Genomic DNA, 27,203 nt, shown 5'->3' with positions numbered 1-27,203 from the left:
GCCCCGCCCCCGCATCGCCCCCACAATGCTCGAGCCGGGGCCCGGCCCGCCGCCACATAGACCCCGACCGAGCGTCGTGCCCGGACCCGCAAGACGCCGCTCGTGCGGCTCCGCCCCGCCTGGGCAGCAGTCAGCCCCGCCCCCCGCACCGCCCGCGTCCCTCCGCCTGCGTTAGACGCAAAAGGCCTGCGCCACACGTTTGCGTCATCGGGCGCCGCCCGCGTGGGCGTGGCCACGGGGGTCACCAGCACCCGGCGCGCAGCGATCATGGTGCCTGCGGCCGCCGGCCCTCCGGAGGTGGTTCGCGCGGCGCAAAAGGACGACTACTATCGCGGCGGGCTGCGGAGCGCGGCGGGCGGCGCCCTGCACAGCTTGGCGGGTGAGGCCCGGGCACTGGTGCGCGCTTCCGGGCAGCGGGAGTCCAGGGCTGGGGGCGAAGGTAGTGGGGACGCTCGGACGCCAGGCTCGGGTTGCGGACTCACGGCTGGGGGTTCTGGGCAGGGAGAGGGGCGAGCGGAAGAAACGGGGGGCACGTTTACTTTGGCACGTCTTGTGTGGAACAACGTTCTCGGTGCTTCACAAACACCACCCGTTTAGTTCTCAAAACGTCGTTCCCAGGCGGGACTCTGTCGGTGTATTCCTTTTTGCAGAGGGAAACTGGGGCTCCACAGACCTCTGGTAGCTTATCTGAGGTCACAACCAGCAACGCGAGGGGCTGGGATTTGATGCCGGACGGCAGGCTCGGCTTGGGTTCTTAGTCACCATGCTACACTGCCTGTCCTTCTGGCCCTTCTGGGCTCGAGAACAGTTACCCAGGTGGGTCCTAGAGGGCCGGGTGGCCGCAGGTGGGGAGGTTCTCAGGAGACTCAGCGGCCCAGACGAGGCAGGAGACCTGAGGCCGGGTACACAGCGGGGAGACCAGGACAAGAAGGGGTGTGGCTTAGGACAGACTCAGCCCTGGGGAGGGGTGGCTGGGCCTTGGCGGCAGGAGGAGCGGGAAGCGTTGCTCCTGAACTTTGCCACCTCGCCCCCGCCGCTTCTCCCAGGTGCGAAGAGGTGGCTGCGGTGCAGGAGAGAGATCGAGCTGCTGTCGGACGTAGCCTACTTCGGCCTCACCACGCTTGCAGGTAACAGCCCGGGGGGGACCTTGAGACCAAGGGGCCCACAACACACCAAGCCCAGGGACAGGGGTGGGGGAGCTGCCAGCAGAGTGAGAAGCGCCTGGAGGTGCTTCCTAGTGTCGCTGGCCCAGATGCAGTCTCAGGGAAGGAGGGGACCCTGACCCCTCCCCTGCAGGAGACGCCAGGCCCCAAGCCCCAGCTGGAGCCTCTCAGAGTTCTGAGGTCACATCTGTGCCGTGCGCTCATCCTTTGTCTCTGGGGACTTTTGTCCTGGACTTTGCCCCAGGGACCGTTGGGACTGTTTGTGACTGAGTTCCGTGGCCGGACAGGGGTCCCAGCGCTGAGCCCTGTCACAGAGCAAGGGCAGCAGGGCCCCAGTGCGGCACCTTCAGAGGAAAGGTAGGGACCTGATAGCAAGATCCGGTACAGAGAGAGAGAAAGGGACGGCAGGGCCCGGCCTCAGTCTTCTCACGTGCGTCACCCCCCTCCCCCAACCCCGGCAGGCTACCAGACCCTCGGGGAGGAGTATGTTGGCATCATCCAGGTGGACCCGTCCCAGAGCCGAGTGCCCTCGACGTTGCGCCGTGGCGTGCTGGTCGCGCTGCACACCGTCCTGCCCTACCTGCTGGACCGGGCCTCGACGCACCTGGAGCACGAGCTGCAGGCGGACGCCGCCGGCGCCAGGCCCTCGCAGGGCAGCCCGGCAGCCGACAGGCGCGGCCGGCCGGGAGCGAGGCTCTGGGTGCAGCGGCACGTGGCCGCGCTGACCGAGCAGCAGAAGAGGGTGCTCCTGCGGGCCGTGTTGGTGCTCAGGCAGGGCCTCGCCTGCCTCCAGCGGCTCCATGTTGCCTGGTTCTATATCCACGGTGCCTTCTACCACCTGGCCAAGAGGCTCACGGGAGTCACTTACGTAAGTAGCAGGTGCCGTCCGTGCTCGCCCCATGCTGGACCGATTGTGTCTCGGCTTCTGTTGGGGAACAGCCACAGGGCCCTCTACCGAAAAGCGAGGCTCTTGTCACGTCACGTTTGCCAAAAGATCCTGGGAGTACGGTCTCCAGGAACCCTGAGGGTAGGGCACACCTCTCCTCCGAAGGTGGCGTTTGGGAGCCGCTCCGCTGTTTACTCTGAGAGCCCGCCCGAGGCTCCAGGCTCCTGGGTCCGCGCCAGCCCCTTCCCGGCTGCCCCGGTGGAGGCGCACGTGTAGGGACACCTGTTGCCTCCGGGATCTTCCCTGATCCAAGCCTTCCGTTCAGCTCCACCTCGCATCCTGTTTCTTACCTGATGCGTTCGCTTCAGGATTCACCGGGCGCGTCTCGCCTCAGGGCCCCGACTGCCCGCTTCCTCGCCTCGCTCGGCAGCACTCTCCCGGGTGCCTGCCTCTCTCCTCTCCAGTCTCAGCCCTCCGTGCCCACTCACAAGGGCTGACGGCTCGCCGCCCTCGGCGTTACCTACGGTGTGTGCTGAGCTGCCGTGGCGAAGGGCCCGGAGACACGGGCTCAACCCGGACCGAGGCCTTTTGCTCTCCTGGGGCCCTGGGGGACTGCTGCCGAGTCTTCTCTGCCTGGATGCAGGGAGCCCAGCTTGGGGACTCCCAGCTGAGGGGAGGGGGACCAGAAGTGGAGGGCAGCCGACTTTCTCTTCAGGGATGTGGCTGCAAGTTGCCCCCATCACTAGCTGCAGCGTCACCGGGGGGCAGGTGTCTCGCTGAAAGTGGGAGCTTCTCCGTGTATGTGACACACGAGCTGGTTAGCGGTACCTGCCCGGGTGCTGCTTCCCTGCCCCACGGGTGTTCTCAGGCTTCTCTGCCAATGCCTTGTCTCTCTGCAGTGTGGGTCCGCGGATGTATCCCTTCACCCCCCAAATTCTCACCTGCAGCTAGAGTAACTGCAGACTTGGGAGCCCTGCAGCCGCCTCCCCTGCTCAGCACTCGGTCCCGCTGGGAGTGAGGCGCTGAGCTGTCCAGCAGCGTCTCCCGCCCGGTACTCAGCCCCTGCAAGGCACCCCTGCCCTCCTGACTCAGCCGAGAGTCCCCCCCTCCCCCCGCCCCGCCACATTGTGCCAGGAGGGTGGGGTTTGGCCTCATCCGGTGGAGCACTCTACTGCCAGGGGGCGTCCTGGCCCCCATGCTGCTTGGTGCTCTGTGCCAACCGATCACGTGACTGTCCCTTCTGGCCCTTGACAGCTTCGCGTGCGCTCCCCACCTGCAGAGGACACGAGGGCTCGTGAAAGCTACAGGCTGCTGGGGTTCATCTCCCTGCTGCACCTGGCCTTGTCCGTGGGCCTGCAGCTCTACGGCTTTCGGCAGAGGCAGCGCGCGCGGCGGGAGTGGAAGCTACATCGCGGCCTGTCTCATCGCAGGTGCGTGGGTCTCGGCTCGCGTGAGTCCCTGGGGCAGGGCCGTGGCCTGAGCGTCCCCATGCTGGGCACTGCCGTGGCTCAGGGCAAGCACTGCAAGGACCCTGGAGGTTAAATTATGGTCTCTCCCTGCCACACCCCCAGGAGCCACGTGGAAGAGAAAGCCATTTCCAGAAACTCCCTGTGTACTCTGTGCCTGGAGGAGCGCCGACACTCAACAGCCACGCCCTGCGGCCACCTGTTCTGCTGGGAGTGCATCACCCAGTGGTGCGACACCAAGGTGGGTGTGCCTTGGGTCCCTAGCTGTGATTCTGGAAGCAGGCTCCACGAGCAGGTGCCTGGGCCCGCCCAGGAATCCGGGAGGAAGCCTGTCCCAGAAACCTTCTCTCATGGGGGGTGGACGGGCACGTGTCTTTTTAAAGCTCCCAGATGAGCCGGACACGGGGCGTGCCTAGAGTCAGGGCTGTGGTTGTGCAGCTGGAGGCGTTGCTGGGGCAGCAGCCGGGCCGCGAGGTCCGGTCCCTAGAGGCCTCCCCGATGGGGCCCCTTGGAAGCCCCTGCTTGCCTGCACACACCGGGCCCTCCCCGGCCGGGTACACGTCCGCCGCGACCACCCACGTGGGCGCTCCCAGCACACACAGCTGCCTGCGCCAGTCTCCGAGACCGCAGGGTGGTGGGTCTACCTGGCCAGGTGACCAGAGCAGGGAATGCTACACCCTCTTCCCTCCACGCGGACTCCAGGGAGGGCTCGGGTTCGTGGGCCCCCACGGCCTCGGGGGGGGGGGGGGGGGGGGAGACGCAGGTGAGGCAGATACACAAGGGGTATGACGTGCAGTTTAAACGCCTCGTCCTTTTTCTTACCTGAGGACACCTGCCTCCACACACTGGCCAAGGGGCACTGTTCATAGAGCCTGTGCGTGGGGCTCACGGTGGCCGTGGCCTCAGAGCCCGGGTGGAGCAGACTCAGAACCAGCACCCGTGAAGTGTCCGCACTGTGTGGGTCCCACTGGGTTGTGCCATAGCCTCCACTCTGGGGCCCCTGCTTCCATTCGAGGGATTCCCCAGGGACACAGGTGCTGCCTCTGTAAGGGCCGCCCCGGGCAGCAACACCTAGTGGGAGGTCAGCTGACCTTCCCAGGGAGGAGGGAACCCGACCTGTCCTTGGGGGTGGGGCCACGAGGACCGAGCTGGACAGGACACGCTCGTTCACTCCCGGAACCGCGGATACTGCTGCCCTTTCGACACAGCCCTCTGTGGCAGCCAGGCCCGGTCACCGTGTGGACAGGCTGACCGTCTCCTTGGCCTGGTCAGTGTCCCCAGCTCCGCTACCCCAGGGTTAAGGCCTTCCCTTCAGGTTTGTGACTACTGAGAAAAGGGGGGTTTTTTAATCGTCTTAATTTGAAGTTAACAGAGACGTGCACAGCCCACGGGTCACCGCAAGAGGCTGCTGTGGGAGGGCCTGTGGCGGTCTCGTAGGGACCCTGGGGGCCTGTGGCGGGGCTGCGCCGGCCACGCCCGTGTGACCCTTCTCCTTCCCCCTGTAGACGGAGTGCCCTCTCTGCAGGGAGAAGTTCCCTCCCCAGAAGCTCGTCTACCTGCGGCACTATCGCTAACCTGACCAAGGGCGGGGGAGCCCACGAGTCTTTCTTCACGTCGGGAGAATCCTGATCCGTTCCCAAGGTCAACTTGCACAGAAATCACAAAATTCTCGAGTTTCGCTTCACGTCACATAAGCAACGCTGCCAGCAGCTCCGGCAGCAGAGGCCGGACCTGCCGGCGAAACGGCCGGTCCGGGGCCTTCGGGCTGGAAGGAGGCCGGGGCTCCCCGTTCCGTGGACCCCCGAGCCCCCGGCGCCAGCGGCAAGCAGCGGAGCCCCCTGGGGGGCCGGCCGCACCACACGCCCGCCGCGGCACAGCCGGGTCGCTTCTGGTCTCCCTCCCTTCCCCAGACCGTTCACGTGCCGACAGCGGCTCTGTAGGAGGCACGTGGTCAGGGTTTGGCCCGAAGGGGCAAGTGTGGCCAAGAGCAGAGAACGCGGCTCAACAGTCACCGAGCCGCCAGCCCCGGAGACCCAAATCCTTGCCCTGGTCACCAGAGGCAGGCTGCCGGTGGCTCAGGCACACCGTTCACGGGAGTAGAGAGACTCCGAGGGGCTGTACCTCCACCTGAGAAGGTCAGCACGTGCCTTTTAACACACACGCGTTTGCTTCCCATCTTAGAAAACGAAGTCTGCATCTCGGCTGAGGTCTGCCCGGAGTTCCGGGTGCACAGCCAGCCTGCCCGAGGGGTTCTCTGCTTTTTTTAACACCTAACCCACAGCCGCTCTCAGAGCTCCGTCTCCCTGAGGCCTGGGCAGGCCGGCTGCGCACACCAGGTCACCGCTGTCTAGCCTTTTGGTTACTTTTAGGTCTTTAAAAGTATTTAGTTTCTGCCAGAGACGGGACTTTGCCACAAGCTTCTTTAGGAGACCAGCTCCACAGAAGCGTAGGAAAGTTCAGGCTGTTAAGGGTGACCTGAAAATCAGATTCGTAAAGGGTAAGAACCTGTGGTCAGGATGTCGCGTTCCCTGTCGCGTCGTGGGCCTGTGAGAGAGGCCTAGGCAGAGAGTTCCGGAATCTGATGGACTGGACACGGTTGTTCGGGAATACACGGCCCCTCGGCTGACAGAGCTCACCGCCTGAGACAGGCCCCATGACCCTGCCAGACAGAAGCCGACCTCCGGACGGAGAGAAGCCCGAGAGAGGCTCCACGGTTTGAGGCCCGTCACCTACGCTCTGACCGAGCGCAAACAATTTCCCGTCACATCTGCGGCCTGAGCATTTGCTAGGAAAACGGGATGAAGAATGAAAGTGTCTGGAGTTTGAGCATCTCCAGAGCTACAGTGTCGCCTCAGAAGTATGGATTGAGAACATCATTTAAATACCAAGATTAAAATACCGAATGACCTACACAAAAGGTCTGAATCGGGCCCTTCAAACCAAGAGGAGCTCAATTTCCGATCTGCGCAAATCGGCAAAAGAAAAGCCAGACGATAAACATTCAGTGCCTAAACCCCTAAGACGGATGGGACACTGGTCAGTCAGAGCTGCGCGCCTGTCCCCCCCCCCCCAAAGGGCAGGAGGAAGCCCCCGTGTCTGCACCTCAACACCCACCCCCACCCCCGGGGCCTCCCCACTCACCCCTGCGGAGGCCGTGCGCCTCCCGGCCGGGTTTGCTCAACACTGGTGAGCTGCAGTGTTCCAGATAAAGACTCCACAAGAAAGGGGACACTGTCTTTAATAAAGTTGGAATTAAAAAGTCACTTAGTAAAATGTTTACGAGTATTTGTTTTTATCACATCAAAAAAGTTGACATGCGGGTCAGAGTTCTGTTTTCCTGTAGAAAGTGAGAAGCCATGTGTTAAAACCCACAAACTGGTCTGCTCTTACCAGTTGTTTCTATAAAGGGGCCGCTGCATGAGATCAACTTTAAATTAATCAAAAACAAACAACTCTTCAGGTATCAAAGAAATGTGTCAAAATAATTCCAAACAATTAAAATATAATATATATATTTATAATTCCAGGCCCTCAAAAGCAATCATGGTAGTTAAGAACAGAGTTTTGAGTCATTATGATAGAGACCAACTTGAAACATCTCTCGTGAGATGAAATTGGGAAACTGGCATTCGAACCCCAGAGTTACTTGAAAATCACCTTTCGAATGTTCTTCCAAAGCGCAGGAATCAGGTTAGCCTCATCATCCAGCTGGGCGACGTGGCCGTGGCGTCCAGGGGTGCGGGGGGCAGCTGGGGCGAGACCTGGCTCCTTCCGTGCAGGTCCGTTCCAGGACCACACGACAACTGAGACCACCCGCCCCACCCCTCACCCCACCCGACAGTCCTCCCAGCCTGCGGTTTACTAGAATTCCATCCATTTGAACACTTGAACGTCACTGAAAAATAAATCAATGCAATTTGGTTTAAATGTCAGTTTCTTCAAAAACCTGATGTTTCAGTTACAAATAATTGAAGCTCCTTTTTAAAAAGAAAATTCGACTCCCTCGAAATCAACTACTTTATGTGAAGGAAGAAGGCATTGTTACAATGGCGCAGAACCGTCCTCAGACTCTGATGGGTCCAGCTGAGTGCCTAGCTGGCAAACGTCTTGCCCGCGTCTTCCTTCCCCTTGTACGTCCTCTTGCCGTGCGTGAACGGGATGTACCGGTACTTTATCATGTGCTGGGGACAAACAGATGCGTTTTACAATGGCTTCGTTCGTGATGAGTGTTTTCTCCAAATCTGAATCCTGCTCTTCTCTACGCACGGGGCAACGAAACCAGGATCCCAATAAGCTTCTGGTCCCCTCCCCACCAGCGACCCAGCAAAACCCTCCAGGGCCCGCGGAGTCGGCTGAGCTCCTTGGAAATCCCAAGAGTGGGGGGAAAGGTTTTAAAACCCCTTACATGCAGGAAGGGCTAGGGCTGGGCCGGGGCCCCGGGATGGGAGGTGCCTGGACCCTGCTGATACCCAGGGGGGTGGCGGACAAGCCGCCCTGGGATCTGTTTGAGGGTAACATCAGCATGACACACGGCTACTGTGGTGGGCCCTGGGCTCTGAGCCCCCAGGACGATGGGCCGGTGAGGACGGCACAGCAGAACTGAGGGCCTTTCCCACCTGGCCCCCAAAGAGCCAGCCGTCTGCTTAACGGCTGGACCGTGGGACAGATCTGAGTTGGCCACCTTGATGAGAAAGGGCTGTGCCCCGTCCCTGTTGCAAACCTGCGCGAAGCTTCATGACGCTCCGAGTACAGAGAAGATCCAAGCGGGCTCTCCGCTCGGCACTTCCCAGCGCCGCAGCGCCCGCGTGCTCACCTTAATTTGCCTCTTCATGGTGATACAGAAAAGCATGATGAAGTACATCACCAGGATGGGCCAGAACACCGGGACATTGAAAGCCTCAAAGAAGGTACAGGCCATGGCCACGAGGATGCCCTTGGTCGCCGCGTGCCTTAAAGCAGGGGAGGAGGTCAGTGCCACCTGGGGCCACGGCAGCATCCCCACTTGGGGCAGCAGTGGCCTGGCATGCACCGCGCTTCCTCGGTCCCTTGAGAGTCCCGTTTTCTTCCGAAATCACAAAGGGTGTGAAACACTACCGCTCGCGCTCGTGCCAAAAGCTCGAGGACAACTCGGGGGCCTCGTGTCTGCCGTGTGGAATGAGCCCCACCCGGGGCCGCGCGTCGCTGAGGGGATCCCGGCGGCTCCCTCCAGCTCAGGGCCCGGCCCACCGACTCAGGGCCCTACTGAAACCCCTCCCTGGCTCTCCCTCAGCGGCAGGACAAAGGCAGACTTCCCCGGGGGGGCTGCAGGGCCATCCCACCCACGATCTGCTCCCTCCCCAGGCAGTGCCCACGCCCCGCGCCCCCATCCAGCGGGTGGACGCCTGCAGAGGGCCCGCCCCGTCCCCCACACACATCAGGGACGCAAAGTAAAGGTGTGGCAGCTTGTTCCCTTCGGGTTTTTGTTCCTAATGCCGTGGGAGTCACCTGTCCACGTGTCACGCTCCTCCTCGTGCAATAGCACACAGACATCGCCGCCTCCGGGAGGTCCCATCCCAGCCCGGTCCCGAGCACAGCACTCCCGGGGACAGCAGACGTCCCCAAGGCCGCACCTGCCCTGGAGGGGCCCAGCCCTGCTGCCGTGTATGGGGTGGCACCCCTCCCTCCTGAGCTCCACGTCTGCAACGTACCCGGGACCCTCTACCCCGAAGCAGCTTCTCTTGCGCTCGGTTCAAGAGTACTGGTGTTACCTGGCAACCGGGAGAGGCCCCCCGGCACCGGGCTGTCCCAAAGAGGCTTCTGTGACCTGCCCCGTGCCCCGCCAAGCACAGCACTCACTAGGATTCAATGCCCAAAGCACATAATGAAACTCTCGTCTCTGAGAAGCCGCTGCCAGCCCACTGGAACCAGAACCTCTGTTCTCGGTCTCGTCACACTGAGGACAAGCCTTTCTCAACTACCCTAAGGAATCACTCACCAAAACTTAAACTCCGGAAGCCTTCGAATAAAGGGCCGGAACTCCTCATTCTGTTTGGTTGGTAACGAGGGGCCGTCATCTGAAAGGCAGAATGTCAGCGAAATGGAGCATGGGTCTCCTCCGTCTGTCTCCACCTGCGTTTATGAGTTTGTCCCCACAGCTTCTGAATGAGCAGCCCCACCGGGTGAGGCACAGATTTATGTTGCTTAACCAAACACAACACAGAATCTTCACCGATTGAGAAATCAACTCACCGTGGGGCCCCTGGCTGGTTCAGTCGGCAGAGCGTCCGACTCTCTTTCGGCTCAGGTCATGATCCCAGGATGATCCCAGAATCATGGGATCGAGCCCCACGTTGGGCTCTGCGCTGAGCGTGCAGCCTGCTTGAGATTCTCTCTTTCTGCCCCTCCCCCACTCAGGCACGCGTGCACACGTACTCTCTCCCCCCCCCAAAAAAAAAAAAAAAAAGCAGGAGAGGGGTGGGTGGGAGGGAGGGAGGGAGGGACGAGGGGGGAGGGAGAGATACAGATACAGAGAATCTTAAGTAGGGTCCGTGCTCAGCACAGAGCCTGACGAAGGGCTTGATCCCACGACCCTAGGATCATGACCTGAGCTGATATCGAGACTTGAATGCTCAACCGACCGAGCCACCGGGGTGCCCCTAGAATTTCTTCTTAGGACAAACTCCTGCACATCTTAAATAGTCACATAAATGCCGTGGCGCACGCCAGTGGTCAGGCACGCACCAGCCGAGCTCACACAGGAGACGCATGAAGCTGGGTCCGCTCAAGAGTCCCGCTCAGGATGGCCGCCCTCCACGCGGAGCCCAAGCAGTCAGGCCGCTCCACCCTCCCTGCCCAGCCACACACGAGGAAACTGGGGCCTACAGAGGAGATCTCTCAATCACCTAATTCCCCCAAATGACAGCAAACGAAGCGCTGTTTCCTTTACCGCTTTCATTAAACAGCCCATAGGAAAAAACCACAGGCTTCTGGTCACGGAGTGAACATTCTGGAAAAAATGTCTAGCGCTCAGGAAGCGTCACAAGGAGGGTCACGTGAGCGGGCAGCTGCATCTGAGTTTTTACAACAGTGGTGACGGATGTGCTGGCAGAGTGACCGACCCCCCAATCTGCCTGTGTGCCCCCCCCCCCGCCGGCCGGCCAGTCAGGTGTGGGCTCGGCTCCCCAACCTGGCCCGGGGATGGCCAGGAGCAGCGTGAGACGAGAACTTTTCAACCCATCATCCTGGATAATCAGAGAGCGCTGCCCTCGACGGGCCATCAGCAGTCAAGACCCCGGTGGCCTCTGGCGGTCACAGCAAGCTGCCCGTGAAGACTTCTGGTTTCCCAGGAAGGGGGCCGACTCATCGAGTGTAGACAGGGCTCACACGGGCTGGCCGTCAGGCAAGAGTGCCAGCCCTGCCCCACGCGCTCCACCACAGGGCCTCGGACGAGTCCCACAACCCTGCGTGCCTCCCTTCCCTGGTCTATAGATCAGAGGGACACGAGGACCTGCCCCACGCATTTACAGAGGTTTAAGGACTCATTCTACACACAAATTTGTCATCACCAAGGTTCTACGTACATTTTAAACACCAAGAGAACGGTCTCAGAAGTTCAGATTTCAAATGAGGCGACTGTGAAGTACACAAAATCACAACCCTCCCGAACAAACAGCCAAGCGGACAATCTCTACTCTACCTGAGTCTTCCATCAAGGAAGGATCCACTTTCGGAGAAAGAAAAGCTATGAAAAGGTTGAGGTGGTAGATCCCCAAGGCGTAGGTCACGATGTACCAGCCCTGCAAGAGAAGGAGGCACGGTCAATGGCATGCCCCAACACCGCCCCCGGACCCCATCGCGGCCTACCATGCCGTGAACTCCTGACCTCGGGTGAACCGAACTTCGGAGTATTCACAACTGACGTACAGGAAGAGGGGCAGCTTTTGTGGCAACAGGCGACAAAGAGGCACAGTGGACGCCCACCATGGCAGTTGACCTCAAATGACTTTGTGAGCGTGACCGTGGACAAGCCACGGCCCAAACGGAGAACTTCTCCAAGGGTTGAGCTGGATGCACGTGACACCCGAAGCCAGCAGCTCCCCATCAGGAGCACAGACGAAAAGGAGGATTTTCGCGAAGCCGCACGCCTGAGCTGTGCCACAGCCCCCGGTAGGTACGGACCGGGCACCGAATGGCGCCGGCGTGCACGCCCCGACGGCCACCTGAACGAGAGTCCAGGATCTGAGCTGTCGCTCAGGACGTGCCGGCCATCGGCCCTCCTGGTAGGCCCCTCACGCCACCATCACCACACACTGGTCACGGGTGTTAACAACCTTCACCCGGAAAAATCCAGAACCGGAAAATCCGGAAGTCGAGAATGAGGTTCAGGGAATGTTGTGGAGCCAAACCCTCCTCGGGACGTGCAAACAAATGGAAGCACACGAACCGGTGCCAGGTTTACCCAACGGCACCAAGACCCATGGTGCTACCGACTCTAAAAGCCTAAACGACTTGCACACAAGCAAAAACTCCTCCGCCTTCCTATTTTTCAAGTCCGGAAACCACTGACTAGACGTGGAAAGCCGACGGTCTCCTGCCGGCGTGCCTTCCTGAGAGCGACGCCACAGCAGGTGCGAACTCGGGTTTAGAAGACAGTACGGTGAGCCTGCGTGAGGTGCGCCCCCATCCCGCCAGCACCCCGAAATCAAGGTCTCCGGGTCGTTCTGTCCGTTACAGAGTGAACCAAGTTCCCATTCAAACGGCAAACCTAGAAACAACCGCAGTAAATCTGACATCAGCCTCAGAGCAGCTGTGCAGGCCTGCTACGGGGAACCACAGAACGGCCCCCACGGCGCCCACGGCCCCACGCGGAGCCGGCGTCAGGCTCGCATACAGGAAACATGCACGGGCAACAGTACCCGGGAACAAAGAGGCTACACTCAGTTCTAGTGAGAATTTCCCACAGCAGTGGACACGTCGTAGAGCCCAGGACACAAGCGTGTGGACCGGTGGGCCCATGTCCTCCTACGTCCTGGAAACATCCGGAACAGAGGCATTTGCTTTAAAGGAGAAAACGCCTTTCCAGCCACAGAGGAGAAAAGACTGTGGACGAGGCCTTCAACCTTCCTTCCTCCAGATGTAACGGGACATCAGATACCCCATACCCGAGGCCTACAGAGAATTCGCACCCAGGAACAGGTGGGCACTGGAGAACACATACACGGCAAAGGGGACGTCTGGGGACGTCACCCGAGCTGAAGAAAGGTCCTTCAAACCCACTTCCGGTCACTAGGTCTCAGACTCAACAACCCACTCTCTCTCCTCGGCCTCCTGAAAGGGAACTTGAGAGAAACAGCTAAGCCCTCAGGATGCTCAGGGCATGAGGTGGCTGATCCAGAAGGTTCTTCTGTCACCCCGGGGTCTCTTGTGCCAGGAGTCCCAAGGCAGGGTCAGAGGGTCCACTGTGCAGACCAGGACCGGTGGAGTTTCACAGGCCCCAGGAGGATGTCAAGATTGTCCTGGGAACTCTAGCCACAGGGTACGACAAACTTAGGGTGAACCGCAGACGATCCAATTTTAAAACACAGTCACTGCAATTTTTCTTACATTTAGTCCTTACCTGAAAAACGACTTATTAGAGACCACGTCCTTCGCCACGAAACCTCCTCCTCCAGAGACAGAAGGAAAACCGACACCCCACCCCGAGACCACGTCTGGGCAGCGTGCAGCCGGCCACACCCACCTGCAGCAGGTAGACTCGAATCATGTACACGAAGCTCAGGCCCAGCGTCACCACCCATCGCACGGCCGTGTAAGGCGTGGACTTGTCTAGCCAGGACTGATAGATCTAGAAAGACAAGAGTTCACATGCACCGCACAGACCCCGCGATGCCTGCCGCAAGGCAGCAACGCTTCCTGTAAGCGTCGGCTGCCAGCTTTTAAGTTACCGGCACAAAGCAGTGACGACGATTAACCCCGACCTGCAATCACTCCCGAAACAGGCCCACCCCTGAAGCGAAAACACGACAGAACACTCTCTCTTAGCAGACGGTCCTACGGCATCAGCCTGAGCAGTCGTTTTGAGGACACCTAACCTCACCCCAAGGACACTGGGAGCGTGTATGCCTTACACGGGCCCCAAAGCCCCCACCTCCCCCTGCCCCGAGCTGGCCTCAGCCCTGCCCAGCAGCCCCGGGCGGACCTTGCCTCAGCCCAGTCAGCCACAGCCTGACCCCTGGCGGGGTGGAGCTCACATACAGTGGGCACCGAGCGGTGAAGTTTCCGGAAGGATTCCTTGGTTCTACCCATGCATGCATGTGTGCAAACACGTGTAATTAGCAGATGTATGTGCACTGTCTAATTTTCACTCTCAAATTAACTTTAACCTGTAAGCTTTTAATTTTCTATGAAAAATGTCAATCATTCATAAAAGTAAAAGGACCCGCCACCCAGCTTCAGTAATTATGAAGTTTCCCAAATGCTTTTTAATTTTAAAAACAGATATGCTTTTCATTCTGAGTCAAAACATCAGTACATGCGATTGTTCACCGAATCAGACCTCTGAACCCAGTGTGTGTGTGTGTGTGTGTGTGTGTGTGTGTGTGTGTGTGTCTCTCTCCAGGCACCGCTGACCGCAGCAGGCCTCAGCCCACAGCCACAGCCTGAAAATCAAGTACAGAGCTGGGTGAGGGGGCCTGAGAGCCCCCCGGGCCAAGTGGACGGGGAGGTGGGCGGCCAGGAGACAGGACGGTAAGGGCACAGCCACGCCACCCAGGAGCTAAGAAGCGTTTTCGTATTTGTAAAAGCTGTCGGGGAAAAGCAAAGAAAACAGGTGAGTGGCAGAGAGCATATGTGGCCCCCAGGCCTAAACCTCTGCGTGGCCCTTCACGGAAGCACAGAAGACACGAGCACGCTGGCAGCACGGGGAAGGCGCGAAGGGAGGCTGGGGACAGGTCCGCTGCCCTCTTCCTGGGCGCGCCAGCGGCCAGCACGCTCCCAGTCGGCAGGAATCCCATCCGGCCCATTCAACTGCCCGCTCCAACTACAGAGAAACCAACCTGCCCAAGTCTTGTGAAGAATCTGTACACCACAGAAGGTTTCCCATGGACAGAATCTCCCACGCTGTCACCTTCAGACATCCTGTACCTGAGAAACACACAAAAGACTTCAAATTAAAAAAGCACTCGAGGATTTCATCACTTTACCCCACTTCCATCGATACTACCAAGCACATTTTGTCTTGACTGTTCCTTTCTTCTGGGTGTCTTTACCACGAGCTGTCCACGGGACAGACGCAACCAAGAGGCCCTGGCGGAGAGCCAGCCCGGCACGTGACATGCAGAGCAGCACCGGGGACTTTTGTTCCCGCTCATGTCACCTGGACCGCACTCCTCCCGCTGGCCCCCGGGAGCAGCCCTCGCCAACCGTCAAGTCCTGTGGACACAGCTTCCCTGGGGCCGCTGCACCCACGCCTCCCTCCCCTGTTCCATTCCCAGGGTTCCCCTCGGCATCCCCTCTTCTCCAGGCGTGCCCTGCTCTCCACCCAGGCTGCTCCCCAGGGCACCGGCAGCCGGCTGTGCACGGCCTGGGCCTCCACTCCGTGAACAGGGAAATGCCACACAATTCCCAGGGAGGGAGCCCACGGCCTGCACCCCAGCTCCTCATCAGTAAGAAGAAGGGATCCTACCCACTCCTGCCTATTTCCACGTGCCGTGCCGTCATGGGTTCCGTGAGGAATTAACCGATGAGAACCCAGATAGCCACCCGAAGCAGCTTTATCGCTCCTATCTCACTGAGGAGGATCGAGTCTCAAATAATTTAAGCCACTGACCCAAGGTCAAGAGCAGCTCTGCCCGACCTCGGCTTCTCCATCTGAGCACGCCGTTGCCCGAACCAGAGGTCCCAGGTGCTGATGAAGACACCAGGCCAGGGCTCGGCGCTGCCCCCCGAACCTGTGGGCGGCACCCTCCCAAACGAGTCTGCGTTAAAGCTAACTGTAATTCCATAACACTAGGTCCTGGAGCGGATGTAAGGACGGGTAGAGGGCCAAAAGTGTCACGGAAGAAATGCCCTGTGCCCTCACGGGAGACACAGAAAGTGCAGTCGCACAACTGAACCCAGCAGAAAGGTAGCCCCAGGCCCGCCTCTTCAGGGGGTGCGTTTGTACGTTCTGAGAGAGAATCCCCCACGGCTGGCCTCCCGGCGTAGGCCAAAGCCAGGCCAGCAGAAAGCTACATCAGTAACATTCCTGTCCTGTGGATCCTCGTGAGTGCTCCCTTCTTCCACGTTTCTACGACCAAAGTGTCCACCATCAAAACGTCCACCTGAACTGAGGCAGAAGAGCCGCGTTAGAGAGGACGCGCTCCTGCCTGCAAGAGGGATGTGCAGAACCCCTTCCAACACACGTTAGCGAACTTCTGACCGTCTGGCCAGCAACACAGACAGCGTCACGTGACTCCGTGTGTCTCGATGAAAGTCACCGCCACAGTAACATTAAGGAAGTGAACTCTTAGCAGTTCTGTCACCTTCTGGCGGTAGGACCTGAGCGACACCTCATTCCGATGTGTGAAAGGGGGCGACAGCACCTTGGCCCGTCTCCAAGGCTTCTCGCCGGGAGTAACCAGTCAGCTGCGTGGGCCCCCAGGGCCTGGCAGAGGGAGCCTCCCTCAGACGTGCCAGCCCTGTCTCTGGGATAGGGCCACCCTAACCCAGCTCCTCTGTCTGTGAGCCTCTTCCCCTGCTCAGGCTGAAGGCCACCTCTTCAGAGAGGCCCTCCGGTCAACAGTCTCTAGTCACTCATATCACCTGGTTTTTATTCTGCATGACAACCATTTTCTGATTTTCCTCACTTCTCCTTTTCTTATTAGAATGCAAGCTTCTTCAGGGGGAACCTTGTCTGGACCGCTGCTGGGCCCTGTCACCTAAAAGGGCCAGTTCTGTAGCACTTAGTAAATTACCTGTTGGATCGAACTGTTTTGTGCTCAGTCAGAAGGAAAACAAAGCAAAAGGCACTTTAACAAAACCCTTCCAAAGAGGGTCCTGCCTGAAACTGCACACAACTGTCTCTGTGCCCAGTTCTGGGGCCCTTCCCTGCCCCAGAGCCCGCACTCCTCAAACAGCAAGCATGGCCCTTACAGGACTGCATCCTGCCAGGCACGGGGGAGGGGGGGACGACACACTTCACCCTCCTCCCTTATTCCTCCTAGGTCTGAGACGTGAGAGTTTCACCTGCAACCTCTGGGGCCGTTCCCTCCGCTGAAATGCCCTTCCAGACGTCACCTACTCATTCTCAGCAAAACCGCATTCCCCGGCCAGCGCTCCTCCCGCCCCTGGGCGTGCCCATCTTGGACGTCCGCACCTGGCCCTGACCACAGTGCACCTGGCCGGGGTCACCTCCCGCGCTCAGCAGGATCTGGGTCTCAACCGCCGAGGGCTCTGTTCACCCACGGGGGATTCGATCCCGCAGGCCCACGAACTGACAGCCCAACCCCGCTGAGAGGAGCGAGCCTCGGGAAAACTTCCAGGGCTCACAGGCCGCTCTCCTCTCGGGACTCGAGGGAGCGCCCCGAAGAACGTTCACCGGCGAGGGCGGCTGTGGGCTGCGCGATCCCCGGCGCGGGAGCACCGCCGGGTGCAAAGTCGGCTTGGAGAACTTCGACTTTTGCGGCCGTAATTTGCAATATTTCCAGATATCACCTTGGGCAACCTAACTCTTCATTCCGACGCTTTCCTACCCACCCCCTAGAGACAAGCCCCAGTGTCGAGCGAGGACCCGAGGAGGAAGGGCGGACGTCCCCGCTCGAGCCGGGGGTGGGCAGCCTACCCCGCCCAGGCCGCGCCCGCGGGCGGGGGCGGGAGGCGGTCACTGCGCGCCCCCGGAGCCGGGCCCCAGCCCCCGCCCGGCCTAGCACGCCGCCGCGCCCGCACGGCCCCCGCCCCGTGCCTGGCCCAGCCCGCCCGGACTCCCACCGCCCGTCGGCACCTCGCCGCTCCCTGCGGTCGAGCGCGGTCTCCGAGGGCCGCGGGAAGGAGGACGCGGGCAGGCGGCCGCGCCGGCGCTTCGCACGGTCCGGGAAGGGACAGCCGAGCACTTCCGCTCTGTCCTGTGCGGCACCGCCTCCGGAGCCTCCAAGATGGCCGCCGGGGCGGAGCCGAGAGCCTCCAACCATTTCCGCTTCCGGCGCGGGCGCCAAGGCCGTTGGCGGGCGGTCCCCTCGGCGGAAGGGACGTCAGCGGCGGAAACGCGCTGTGCTGCGCATGCGTATTTGCGTCCTGGGGGGGGGGGGGGGTGCTCCGGGCCTGCACAACTCCAGTCCAGAGATTGCTATCGCCCAGAGGCTGGCCCACGAGCCAATGGAAGAGAGCTTTGCTGGTTGCTAAGGAAACCCCAAGCGGCAAGATGGCAGCCGCCGGCCACGGGAGCCCGAGCTCCAGCCTGCCTCGCCGGGACCCACCGAGGCCGCCGCGGGACGGTAATGGCTGTAGGCCGGGACCGGGCCTCCGTGCGCGGCGGGAGGGAGACGCCAAGGTCCCAGCCGACAACCCCGGGGAAGCCCCGGTGTCCCGAGCCTGGGAGGGGGGCACCCCCCGCGAGTGGGAGGGGTCCCGGGCCCGCAGCGGAGCCGGGAGGGTCCGGGCCTGGCCCTGGACGCGCGGTTCCGAGGCTGGCGGGAGCTGCTCGTAGATGAGAAGAGCCATCTTCAGGTAGTTCAGGTGGAGCCTGGGCCTCTTTACGGCAGGTGCAGGAGTCCAGGTTGCGCGGTGGAAACGGGGCTGGTGGGGAACTGGAAGGTTGCAGCTGCTGGCAGGACCCCTCAGGTGTAAATGTGGGCTTTGTCCCGAGGGGACCAGAGGACCCTGGTGCGTTCGTGCAGAGGAATGGCGGGGCTGGCCCCTTCCCCTCAACCCTGTACCTCACCTTCCCCCAGCAGCTGTCTCCCAGACCCTCCCCAGGCCGCAGCCTCTCAAGGACCCTGTGCACGCATCCTGCACACTCCCCTCAGGGCCCAGAGACCACCCCTCTCTAGTGTCTGTTGATTGTCAGCGGGGTCACCTGTGTCACCACGTGCTCACACGTCCATTTTCTTTCCAACAATCAGGTTATGGTGTCTACGTGTACCCGAATTCTTTCTTTCGATATGAAGGAGAATGGAAAGGAGGAAAGAAACATGGTAAGAAATATCCGTGGCCCACTCCCACGCTTGCCACCTTGCACCGACAGCCCATTTCCTGGGGTGCCTGGGCAGGCAGGTGGCTGCAGGAGCAGCAGCAGCGCTGGGCCCCACGCTCCCTGTCATGAGAGTCGAGGAAAGTCCCTGCAGGCCCCTGAGAGACCCCTCCGCCAACGCCTGCTGGCAGGCTCTGGGGCACCCTGGGCAGGGGAAGCCACAAGTGTAAAATCCTCCCCAGGGTTTTCATCTGTCTTGGCCAAAGTGAAAATTGCCTTCATGGTTTACTTTTGATGATCAAGAAAATTACCTAGTTTTGAAAACAAACAAAAACACTTCAGCACTAGAGAAGAGAAAGTGCCGAGTAAGAGGCGGGGGAGTCCTCTCCAGAGGTGGGCCCAGACTTTCCCGCATTTAAGCATTTATGTTCACGGGCATGTCTGTCTGGGGATTCTGCCTTCTCATAGCCTCTGCCCGTTTTTCTCCTGGAGAACTGGTCTTTTGGAATTTTTTTATATGGGTTCTTTTTGTGTCTACTGGCTGTTAGCGTTTTCTATATTTTTAACTTTTTGACTTGTGTCATTGTCACACAAGACATTTTTTGCTTTTGTCTGAAATCTTTGCTTCTCTTCCTCGAGGCCGGGCAGGGAGGCTTGTGTCTAAGACCTCATGGTTCCCCCTTTTATTTTTTTTTTTAAGTTTTTTTTTTTTAATTATTTAAGTAACTTCTACCCCAATGTGGGGCTCAAACTCACAACCCTGAGATCAAGAGTTACACACAGGGCACCTGGGTGGCTCAGTCTGTTGAGCATCTGACTTCGGTTCAGGTTATGATCTCCCATTCATGGGTTTGAGCCCCGCGTCGGGCTCTGTGCTGACAGCTCAGAGCCTGGAGCCTGCTTGGGATTCTGTGTCTCCCTCTCTCTGCTCCTCCCCTGCTCGTGCGCTGTCTCTCTCGGTCTCTCAAAAAATAAAACGTCCAAGGGATACAGGACTACTGATGCATAGGGGCACTTGTACCCCAATGTTTATAGCAGCACTCTCAACAATAGCCAAATTCTGGAAAGAGCCTAAATGTCCATCAACTGATGAATGGGTAAAGAAATTGTGGTTTATATACACAATGGAGTACTGTGTGGCAATGAGAAAGAAAGAAATATGGCCTTTTGTAGCAACGTGGATGGAACTGGAGAGTGTTATGCTAAGTGAAATAAGCCATACAGAGAAAGACAGATACCATATGTTTTCACTCTTATGTGGATCCTGAGAAACTTAACAGAAACCCATGGGGAAGGGGAAGGAAAAAAAAAAAAAAAAAGGTTAGAGTGGGAGAGAGCCAAAGCATAAGAGCCTCTTAAAAACTGAGAACAAACTGAGGGTTGATGGGGGGTGGGAGGGAGGGGTGGGTGGGTGATGGGTATTGAGGAGGGCACCTTTTGGGATGAGCACTGGGTGTTGTATGGAAACCAATTTGACAATAAATTTCATATATTGAAGAAAAAAAAAAGAAAAAACCATTACAGGTATGATTGTGAATAATTTCAAGATGAGATCATCCTGGACTAAGTTGAATCCTAAATCCAAAGATGAGTTTCCTCATAAGAGAAGAAAAGGGGAGATCACACAGAGGACAAGGCAATATAAGACAGAAATATAAACTGGAGGGGTGCATCAGTAAGCCAAGAAAGGTCAAGGATTGCTGGCAAAATGCTAGGGGAGAAGTATGGAATGGATTTTCCCTCAGAGGCTATAGAAGGAGCCAACCCTATCTACACCTTGATTTTGTAATTCTGGCCTGTGCCTACAGAACTGTGAGACAATAAGTTTCTGTTGTCTTAGCACTCCGTTTGTAATAATTTGTTATGGAAGAACACTAATACATATCTCATAAAACATCAGATTTTTTTTCTGCTATAAATAAATAAATTAAATAAAACGTTAAAAAATTTTTTAAAAAAGTTACACGCTTCTCTGACTGAGCTAAGTTCCCCTTTTTTAAATGTTTTCTTGAGTGCTGCCCTGTGTCACAGACTCCCCTTCGTCCCCAGTGCTGATGGAGGCCAGGTGACCATAGCGTCCCCACTGAAGAGGCCGGAGTGGGATCTCCTCTGCACTTTGATGGCTCTGCAGTCATCCTGGCTGAGATAGCGGGTGTTCGTAATGTTTCAGAAACATTTCTGTTGAGAAGCGTGTATGTGGGTGAGTTTGCAGAGAGCAGGTGTGGGACCAGAGACGGAGCCAAAGACAGAGACCTGAGAGCCTCGAGGCCTCGCTCTTCCCTCTGAGAAACAAGCCCGGCCACACACGTGTGCCAGCAGTCACTCCGACTTCGGTCTGACTTCACATTCCGATCTTTCCCCAGGTCGGGGGAAGCTGCTGTTTAAAGATGGGGGCTATTACGAAGGCGAGTTCACGGACGGGGAGATCACAGGGGAAGGCTGCCGGATCTGGGCCTCATCAGGTTAGCGGTGGGGACAGGTGCGGGCATGCTAACTCCTCCCTCATAAGCCATCTGCTCTAAGTTGTACCTGGCTTCCGGCTGCAGAAGGCCCCTCCGACTGTGAAATGTGGGCTCCTGGTTTGCGTTAGGTGTCCTGAGTCAGCAGAGCGTCCCCTGGGGCAGGGGCAGCCACGGCTCCAGGAGCCCAGACCCTCGCAGGCAAGCCTGGTGGCCGCTTCTCTGGGAGGGAAGGTTCACGCCACAGACTGACCCAGAGAGGCCTTTCCCTTGGGCTCACGGATGCCACAGAGGGTCGTCCTAGGACAGGTCTGCTCCCACAGGCCAGGAGGGGAGGGAACCGACACCCCTACGGTAACCAGGATGGCAGGGCCAGACCTACCCAATCATACCTTGTCTCGTCAGCCAAGGTAAATAAATGGCGCCTGCCGCCACTGACTGGGGACAGGAGGGTCTGACTGTTGACCCACCAAGGACACAGGCAACAGCTCTAACCCTGGATGCCTGTGCCCCTCCTCCTCTGCACCAGGGAACACCTATTCGGGACAGTTTGTTTTGGGAGAACCTCAAGGACGTGGCGTCATGAAGTACAAAGCTGGTGGATGTTACGAAGGGGAGCTCTCCCACGGCATGAGAGAAGGTCTGACGGCCACCAGAACTTCCTGAGTGTGGCAGGGTGCTGTGTGGGGAGCCCTGGACACCAGCACCGCTCACCAAGATCTGACTCAGGGGGCCCGTGTGGGCTCAGGAATCTGAGCTTGCCCAGGGAGCCTGACATGCACCCGGGGCCTGGGAGCCCTTCCCCCAGTTCCGTGTGGGGGCCATGGCCCGGGGACCCCGTGTGCTGTGGCTGTGACGAGGGTCGTGCGTCGGTTAACCACCACTGTGGTTTAAATCCAGTGGCTCAAGACAACCGTGACTTGATTGTCGGCCCACAACCCCAGGCGTCAGCGATCTGGCCCGGCCCTGCTGGGAAAGCTTCCGCACTCACGTGGGGTCTCCCCTCCAGCCGCAGTGACGGCACTCGAGCAGGGCTGGTAGCTCCCGGGCCCGCCTGGCCTAAAAGCCTCGGGGCTCCTGGGGGGCGAGACGGTGCAGGCCCTCCGAGGTCACGCTGCTCACAGAGCGAGGCAAGAGGCCATGCTTGGGGGGAAGTGGACTCTGCCCCGAGGGGGCGGTTGGGGGTGGCGTGCGTGCCCCCGAGGCCCAAAGACCAGAGCACTCACTATTCTGGAAGACCAGCACCCAGAACCGGGCCAAGAGGCCACGAGGTCCGATGGTGCCTTCATGGTGTCCGCACGCGTTTCCGAGCTGTCCCGAACGACACAGTGAAGCCCTGTCCTCACGAGCGTGTCCTCTGGCCTCTAGGCCGAGGGCCTCTGAGTCTGTTACTCAGGGCCCAGCCCTGCTGTTATGTCTGTGAGGGGCGGCTTTCCCACGGGCTCACATGCACACCTGCAGTGGCCAGGCCATGGTATGGGCCCCACCACACGGCAGGCACTCCGGCCTCAGACTCCGGGGGGGGGCTGGGGTCCTTAAGTGACACCCTCCCACCCTCACCTCAGGACCTTTGAGAGCCGGACCCCAGAGCCACTTCCATTGGGTGGCCGCTGGGGCCACCCTAAATCGAATCTGCCCTTCCTGCCCCGACGGCCCTGGCCTGGGAGGACGGCCTGGCTCCCGGGGCCCCGCCGACCCCAGCTTTCTTCCCGACCCACCCGCCCTCAGGAGGCCCGCTAAGCCCCTTCGGGGATGTAGGTCCACCTGGCAGGACGCAAGAGGTGACACTGGGTGCCTGGGCTCACTCCCTAGGATACGGGCGTCTGGTGGACCGGGACGGACAGGCCTACTGGGGGTGGTTCCATGACAACCAGCGACACGGCCAAGGACACATGGTCTTCCGGTGAGTACGCCACCCGTCTGTCCCCAGCCCCCAGCGCCGGTCCACGAGATTCGGTCTGAGTTCTTGGTAGGATTCTGACCGTTCTCTCAGTCACGGACATCGCTCACGGGGTGTGCAGGAGAGAAGACGTCCCGGGAGGCGGGTGCAGGGCCCTGGCCGGAGGACGAGCCAAGGCTTCCACGGCAGCAGGCCTGCCTGCCTGCCTTTAAATCCGGCGGCCGCGGCTCCGCGCAGGTTCCCCCCCGCTTCTCCGGTAGCCTCTCCAAGTCTTACTCACCTGGGGGGCCAGGCGAGCGGGCGCCAAGGCCACGGCCCCCCGCCACCCCCCCGCCCGCAGCAGGCCCTGGCGAGGCAGGAGCTCACGCCATCTGCTCAGAGCCTATTTTCGCCTCCGTCCCGGTGGCGCTTGCTGAGCCCCGGTCGGAGGAGCCGGTCTGAGTCAGCGCCGCCACCTGGCTCTCCCCAGGCTGACGGCAGCCCCTGTGTTTGTGTCCCCAGGAACGGTGACGAGTACGAAGGCGACTGGGTCCGGGACCAGCGTCAGGGGCACGGGGTGCTGCGTTGTGCCGACGGCTCCACCTATGAGGTATCTGGGGACCTGGCGGGACCCAGGCCCTCTGTGCTGGCCTCCGGAGTGTTCCGGTGCGTGTCAGTGCTGCTACCCGCCCCCAGCAGGGGCCCGGAGGGCTGCGGTGAAGGGCCCCGGCCAGTACCTTTCCTGACTGGCTCCTGAGATGCCATAACCCGCACTGTCGCCTGTGGAAATGAGGTGAAATTTCTCAGTCCCTTGAGGATGCCCTCGGTGCGGGCGAAGCGGGTTTTGGTGAGGGATGCCCCCACCGATAATGTGCGGAAGCGGACAAGGAGGCCCGTCCCCCCTCACTGCTTCAGGCACTGCCCCTCGGGTTTGACAGGGGGGTTACTCACTACAAGGGGTGGGGGAGAGAGACCCAGGCAGATCCAAAGACCTCGTCAAGACCCCAGAATTCATCATTCTTTTTATGGACACTGGCCCGCATGCCCGGCCGGGAGCAAAGCGGGCAGAGCCAGGGATGCGTATCTCCGGTCGGCGGCCAGACTGGGTGAGGGGCCCCGCTGGGTCTGCAGGCAGCTGGGTGGCCAGGGGCTTGGCCGTCCTCCCTGATGTGTCCTCGTGTGTGGGCGGGAGGAAGAGGGTATGGCAGGCCGGCTTGGGAGGCCCTGGAGCCTCAGCGGGGCTGGAATGTGTTCCGAGCGTCTCGGGAAGGGCCGGAGGGGTGACGCTCTGGTCTCTGTGGGAGAGGCCCGCCTGGCTCTTAGTCGGAGCCACCATCAGGAGAGGCGATGGGGCGCAGAGAACAGCATCAGGACGTTTCGGAGGTGAAAACGCGGCCGTGCTGACAGCTTGGCTGTTGAAGCAAAGGCCAGAGGAGAAGGAAGGACCCCCGGCTTTGGGACTGTCAGGTGGCAGTGGTGCCCAGAGCCGAGTCCCGCTGGGGGACAAACCACACCAGTGCGTGAACATGGACACGGGCAGCTGGCGAGAGGCTGTGCAGCGCTAGGCGGGGTAAAAGCCGATGCACGGGTGGCCCCGGAGACGCCCCCAAAGATGGACCCGGGACCTGGCTCGGGCAGGGAGAGTCGTGGCGCGCACGGGGGCTTCAAGACCAATGGAGCTGCCGCCGTGGTTGTGACACGCCCACTAAACCCGGCTCTGGAAGCCCAGGTGCTGCTGCTCGCGGCTGCCCCTGCAGCGCCCTCTGCTGACGAAGCGGCGCACCAGCCGGCCGATAGAGACCTCAAGGGGTCCGGCTTCCGCCCCCCGAAGGCGGCCAAGAAGGGTGGCTCTGGGGCTGAGAGGCCATAAAAAGGTCCCCGGCCCGGGGTGTCGACGGAGTGGCTGGGGCAGGGGCGGGGGTGCCCGGATGCCGGCCTGTAGTGCGGGAAGCCCCACACGGCTGGCTGCCTTCCCTGCTCGTGAAGCAAGATCTGCCCCAGTAACACGGCACCCAGGCCAGCGCCCCCTGTGCTCGAGGGGCCCCGCGTCCACGTTGCTGCTGCCCTGCCGGCCTGGGCTGGTGTGCTTGGTGGTTTGCACCGCGCCCGTTTGCAGGTGCTGCTGTGACCTGCTGCTTCTCCACGAGGGGACGTCCGTCCATCCGTCCTTATGGGGCCACAGACTGTCCGCCTCAATTCTCCGGAGCTGCAAGGGAAGAGAAACACAGGGCAGGCCCTCCTCCCAGGGTTCTCGCCCCACCTGGAGTCACCTCCACAAATGTGCACGGCCACACCCTAGGCTGGGGGACACCAGAATCTGCCACTTGGCCGCTAGGCCTCTCGCCACAGGCACCGGGCTCTGTCCTCAGCCCTCGCCTCAGTTCTGCCCATCTTGTAGTTCAAGGGCCTTGTGAGTTCACAGGCCCAGAGGAGGCCTCCCACATCAGGGAGTTCTGGCTTGGAGCCCAGGCTCCCCTCACATCCCTGTGACATTCGGGGACAACCGGCACAGCCTAGGACTCGGGTCAGGCTCCCCACGGCCGGACAGGGCAACACGCTCTTTAGAGCCCCCAGCACTTCCCTGTTTCTGGAGGCTTTTCTGGCCCTCGGACCCTCCGCCGCCTGCATGGCCTCCCTTCGGGGCTGTGGCTGCCCACCTGGGCCCCCGCTCAGGCCTCCCCTGCAAGTCGAGGCTCAGCCAGGAGGGGACGGGCAGCAGCCCCCACTCCCCGGGCTGACCCGGGACGCCTGCCGGGCGATCCACCAGGGGGCAGCCCAGCCCTGCCAGCAGTGTGGCCTCGGCAGGCCTGCCAGGGGCTTCTCCCACTCGGGAGACATCTTGTTCCGACTTGCGGGCCGGGAGCCGGGTCTCCGACAGAACCGCCCTGGGCTGCAGCTCCCGATGGCCAGGCTGCCTCGTCCAGAGTGAGGAGGTGTTTGCCTGGACAGTTGCCCCGTGGTGTCTCCAGCCACACCATCCCAGCCTGCAGACCTCGGGACCCCCGCACGCCCTTGAGGGAGATGGCGTGTCCTCGGCGTGGGGCGCCTCAAATGAGTGGAGGTGGAAGCCTGGTCCCTCCAGGCTGTGTCTCCCGGGATGCAGACTTGTGTCTCTCCGTTTCCTTTTGCTGGGCAGCGTCCCAACCTTCCGGAGCCTTCTGCCCAAGAACCTCGGACACTCCGCCTGCCCCCTGCAGCTCCAAGTGCTGCTGGGACACCCATCCTCCATCGTGCTGGGCGGTGTCCATTTGGGCAGCCCCATACGCACGTGATGGCAGGGACACGAGCAGCCACCTCCCCTGCGGTCCAGGCGCTGACCTGACGGCCCGAGTGGCACACGGGTCCCGGAGGGAGGGCCGTCACTGGGGTCCGTCCTCTGCCCTCCAGCCCCTTTCTAAACTGGCTTCCAGCAGGCCGTGTGGACAGACGGACAGACGGACGGGGCCAAAGGAGGAGGGCCGCGTCCAGGAGGGGGTGGGCTCAGGCTGCAGCCACAGGGCGGCCTCAGGGCCCTCACTCGCAGCTGCCAGGACGCCTTTCAGACCGCCACAGAGTCCTCGCACAGTCTGGCGCCGGGCCTGGCCGATGAGGAAGGCGCGGGCTCCCGGGTCCAGCGCGGGCCTCTCCGGGTGTAGGGACACCTCCCGCCCGACCTCTGACCTCCGGGCATCGGGAGTCACCCGGTGATCGGTAGACACGGAGCCGCCGCAGGGAGCGGGGCGCCACCCCAAGGCGCGTCTCCCGTGAGGGTGTGGGCGACCCCCTGGGCCCTCGCAGGGAAGGAGTCGGCCCTCTTGGAAACGATCTGTGTATCTCGTGAGATACTCCTGACCTGAAACGTACCGTCTTAACCACCAAGCGTGAAGTTCGGAGGTATCAAGCACGTTCACACGGTTGCGCGGCCGTCCCCGCCGCCCATTTCCAGGACCTTCCACCTTCCCAAACGGATGCTCTGCCCCATGAAACACTGGCGCCCACCCCGCCACTCTCTGTGGATTCGACCCCCGCGTGTACTGCGCGTCCCCGGAGTCCCACGGGGTCTGTCCTGTGGGGATGGGCCGCTGTCACGGAGCACGGTGCCCCCGAGGGCATCTGTGTTCCTCCCTCTTTAGGGCCGGATGATCCTCCACGGCGTGGAGGGACCACGTCGTGTTCGTGCCTCCGTCGGTGGGCACCGGGGTGGCTCCCACCCCTCGGCTCCTCAAGCG

At 60.6% G+C, this 27,203-nt stretch overlaps 3 protein-coding genes across 12 annotated transcripts in view; 2 read left to right on the top strand and 1 right to left on the bottom strand.

Annotated features, from left to right (window-relative positions):
- The first annotated feature begins 209 nt into the window (after window positions 1-209).
- Window positions 210-6,778, top strand: PEX10 (peroxisomal biogenesis factor 10). The gene is made up of 6 exons (XM_011284415.3): window positions 210-379; window positions 1,047-1,127; window positions 1,625-2,031; window positions 3,304-3,479; window positions 3,621-3,756; window positions 5,021-6,778. Exons 1-6 carry the CDS (start codon window positions 268-270, stop codon window positions 5,087-5,089), a joined length of 981 nt encoding a protein of 326 aa, XP_011282717.2. The 5' UTR covers window positions 210-267; the 3' UTR covers window positions 5,090-6,778.
- Window positions 6,737-17,629, bottom strand: RER1 (retention in endoplasmic reticulum sorting receptor 1). Of its 4 annotated transcripts, none has more exons than XM_023257973.2 (7): window positions 17,473-17,629; window positions 14,549-14,636; window positions 13,234-13,338; window positions 11,191-11,290; window positions 9,490-9,568; window positions 8,329-8,464; window positions 6,737-7,696 (listed from the first exon to the last, which is right to left on the bottom strand). In XM_023257973.2, the coding sequence occupies exons 2-7, from the start codon at window positions 14,627-14,629 to the stop codon at window positions 7,607-7,609; spliced, it is 591 nt and encodes a 196-aa protein (XP_023113741.1). In that variant the 5' UTR covers window positions 14,630-14,636; window positions 17,473-17,629; the 3' UTR covers window positions 6,737-7,606. The 4 variants fall into 4 exon arrangements, with proteins under 4 accessions (XP_023113741.1, XP_044890885.1, XP_023113742.1 ...); XM_045034950.1 differs by lacking the exon at window positions 17,473-17,629 and adding an exon at window positions 16,849-17,234; XM_023257974.2 differs by lacking the exon at window positions 13,234-13,338.
- A 146-nt stretch (window positions 17,630-17,775) lies between these two features.
- MORN1 (MORN repeat containing 1) overlaps window positions 17,776-27,203 on the top strand; it is a 52,068-nt gene continuing 42,640 nt past the window's right edge. For 3 of the 7 annotated variants that reach the window (XM_019836022.3, XM_045034949.1, XM_023257971.2), the window contains exons 1-6: window positions 17,778-17,962; window positions 18,590-18,661; window positions 21,021-21,119; window positions 21,646-21,756; window positions 22,929-23,019; window positions 23,518-23,605. In XM_019836022.3, coding sequence (XP_019691581.3) covers window positions 17,890-17,962; window positions 18,590-18,661; window positions 21,021-21,119; window positions 21,646-21,756; window positions 22,929-23,019; window positions 23,518-23,605 — 534 coding nt within the window. In that variant the 5' untranslated portion in view covers window positions 17,778-17,889. Of the gene's footprint in view, window positions 17,963-18,589; window positions 18,662-21,020; window positions 21,120-21,645; window positions 21,757-22,928; window positions 23,020-23,517; window positions 23,606-27,203 lie in introns of all 7 variants that reach the window. The other 4 variants (XM_006934229.5, XM_006934228.5, XM_023257969.2 and 1 more) reach the window with 4 other exon arrangements.

This window comes from Felis catus, chromosome C1 (assembly GCF_018350175.1).
Source record: "Felis catus isolate Fca126 chromosome C1, F.catus_Fca126_mat1.0, whole genome shotgun sequence".
Classification (NCBI taxonomy): Eukaryota; Metazoa; Chordata; class Mammalia; order Carnivora; family Felidae; genus Felis; species Felis catus.
The sequence above is the reverse complement of the archived record's forward strand: the minus strand, read 5'-3'. Positions and strand labels throughout refer to the sequence as shown.

Excerpts from the sequence above, each read along its gene's own strand:
- RER1 (XM_023257973.2), bottom strand. The coding sequence starts at position 14,629 with ATGTCTGAAGGTGACAGCGTGGGAGATTCTGTCCATGGGAAACCTTCT. Across the intron at positions 11,291-13,233 it reads TTCGAGTCTACCTGCTGCAG|GGCTGGTACATCGTGACCTA; the intron begins GTGGGTGTGGCC and ends CTTCTCTTGCAG. Across the intron at positions 8,465-9,489 it reads CTTCCGGAGTTTAAGTTTTG|GCACGCGGCGACCAAGGGCA; the intron begins GTGAGTGATTCC and ends CCCTGCTTTAAG.
- PEX10 (XM_011284415.3), top strand. The coding sequence starts at position 268 with ATGGTGCCTGCGGCCGCCGGCCCTCCGGAGGTGGTTCGCGCGGCGCAA. Across the intron at positions 1,128-1,624 it reads CGGCCTCACCACGCTTGCAG|GCTACCAGACCCTCGGGGAG; the intron begins GTAACAGCCCGG and ends CAACCCCGGCAG. Across the intron at positions 2,032-3,303 it reads GGCTCACGGGAGTCACTTAC|CTTCGCGTGCGCTCCCCACC; the intron begins GTAAGTAGCAGG and ends GGCCCTTGACAG.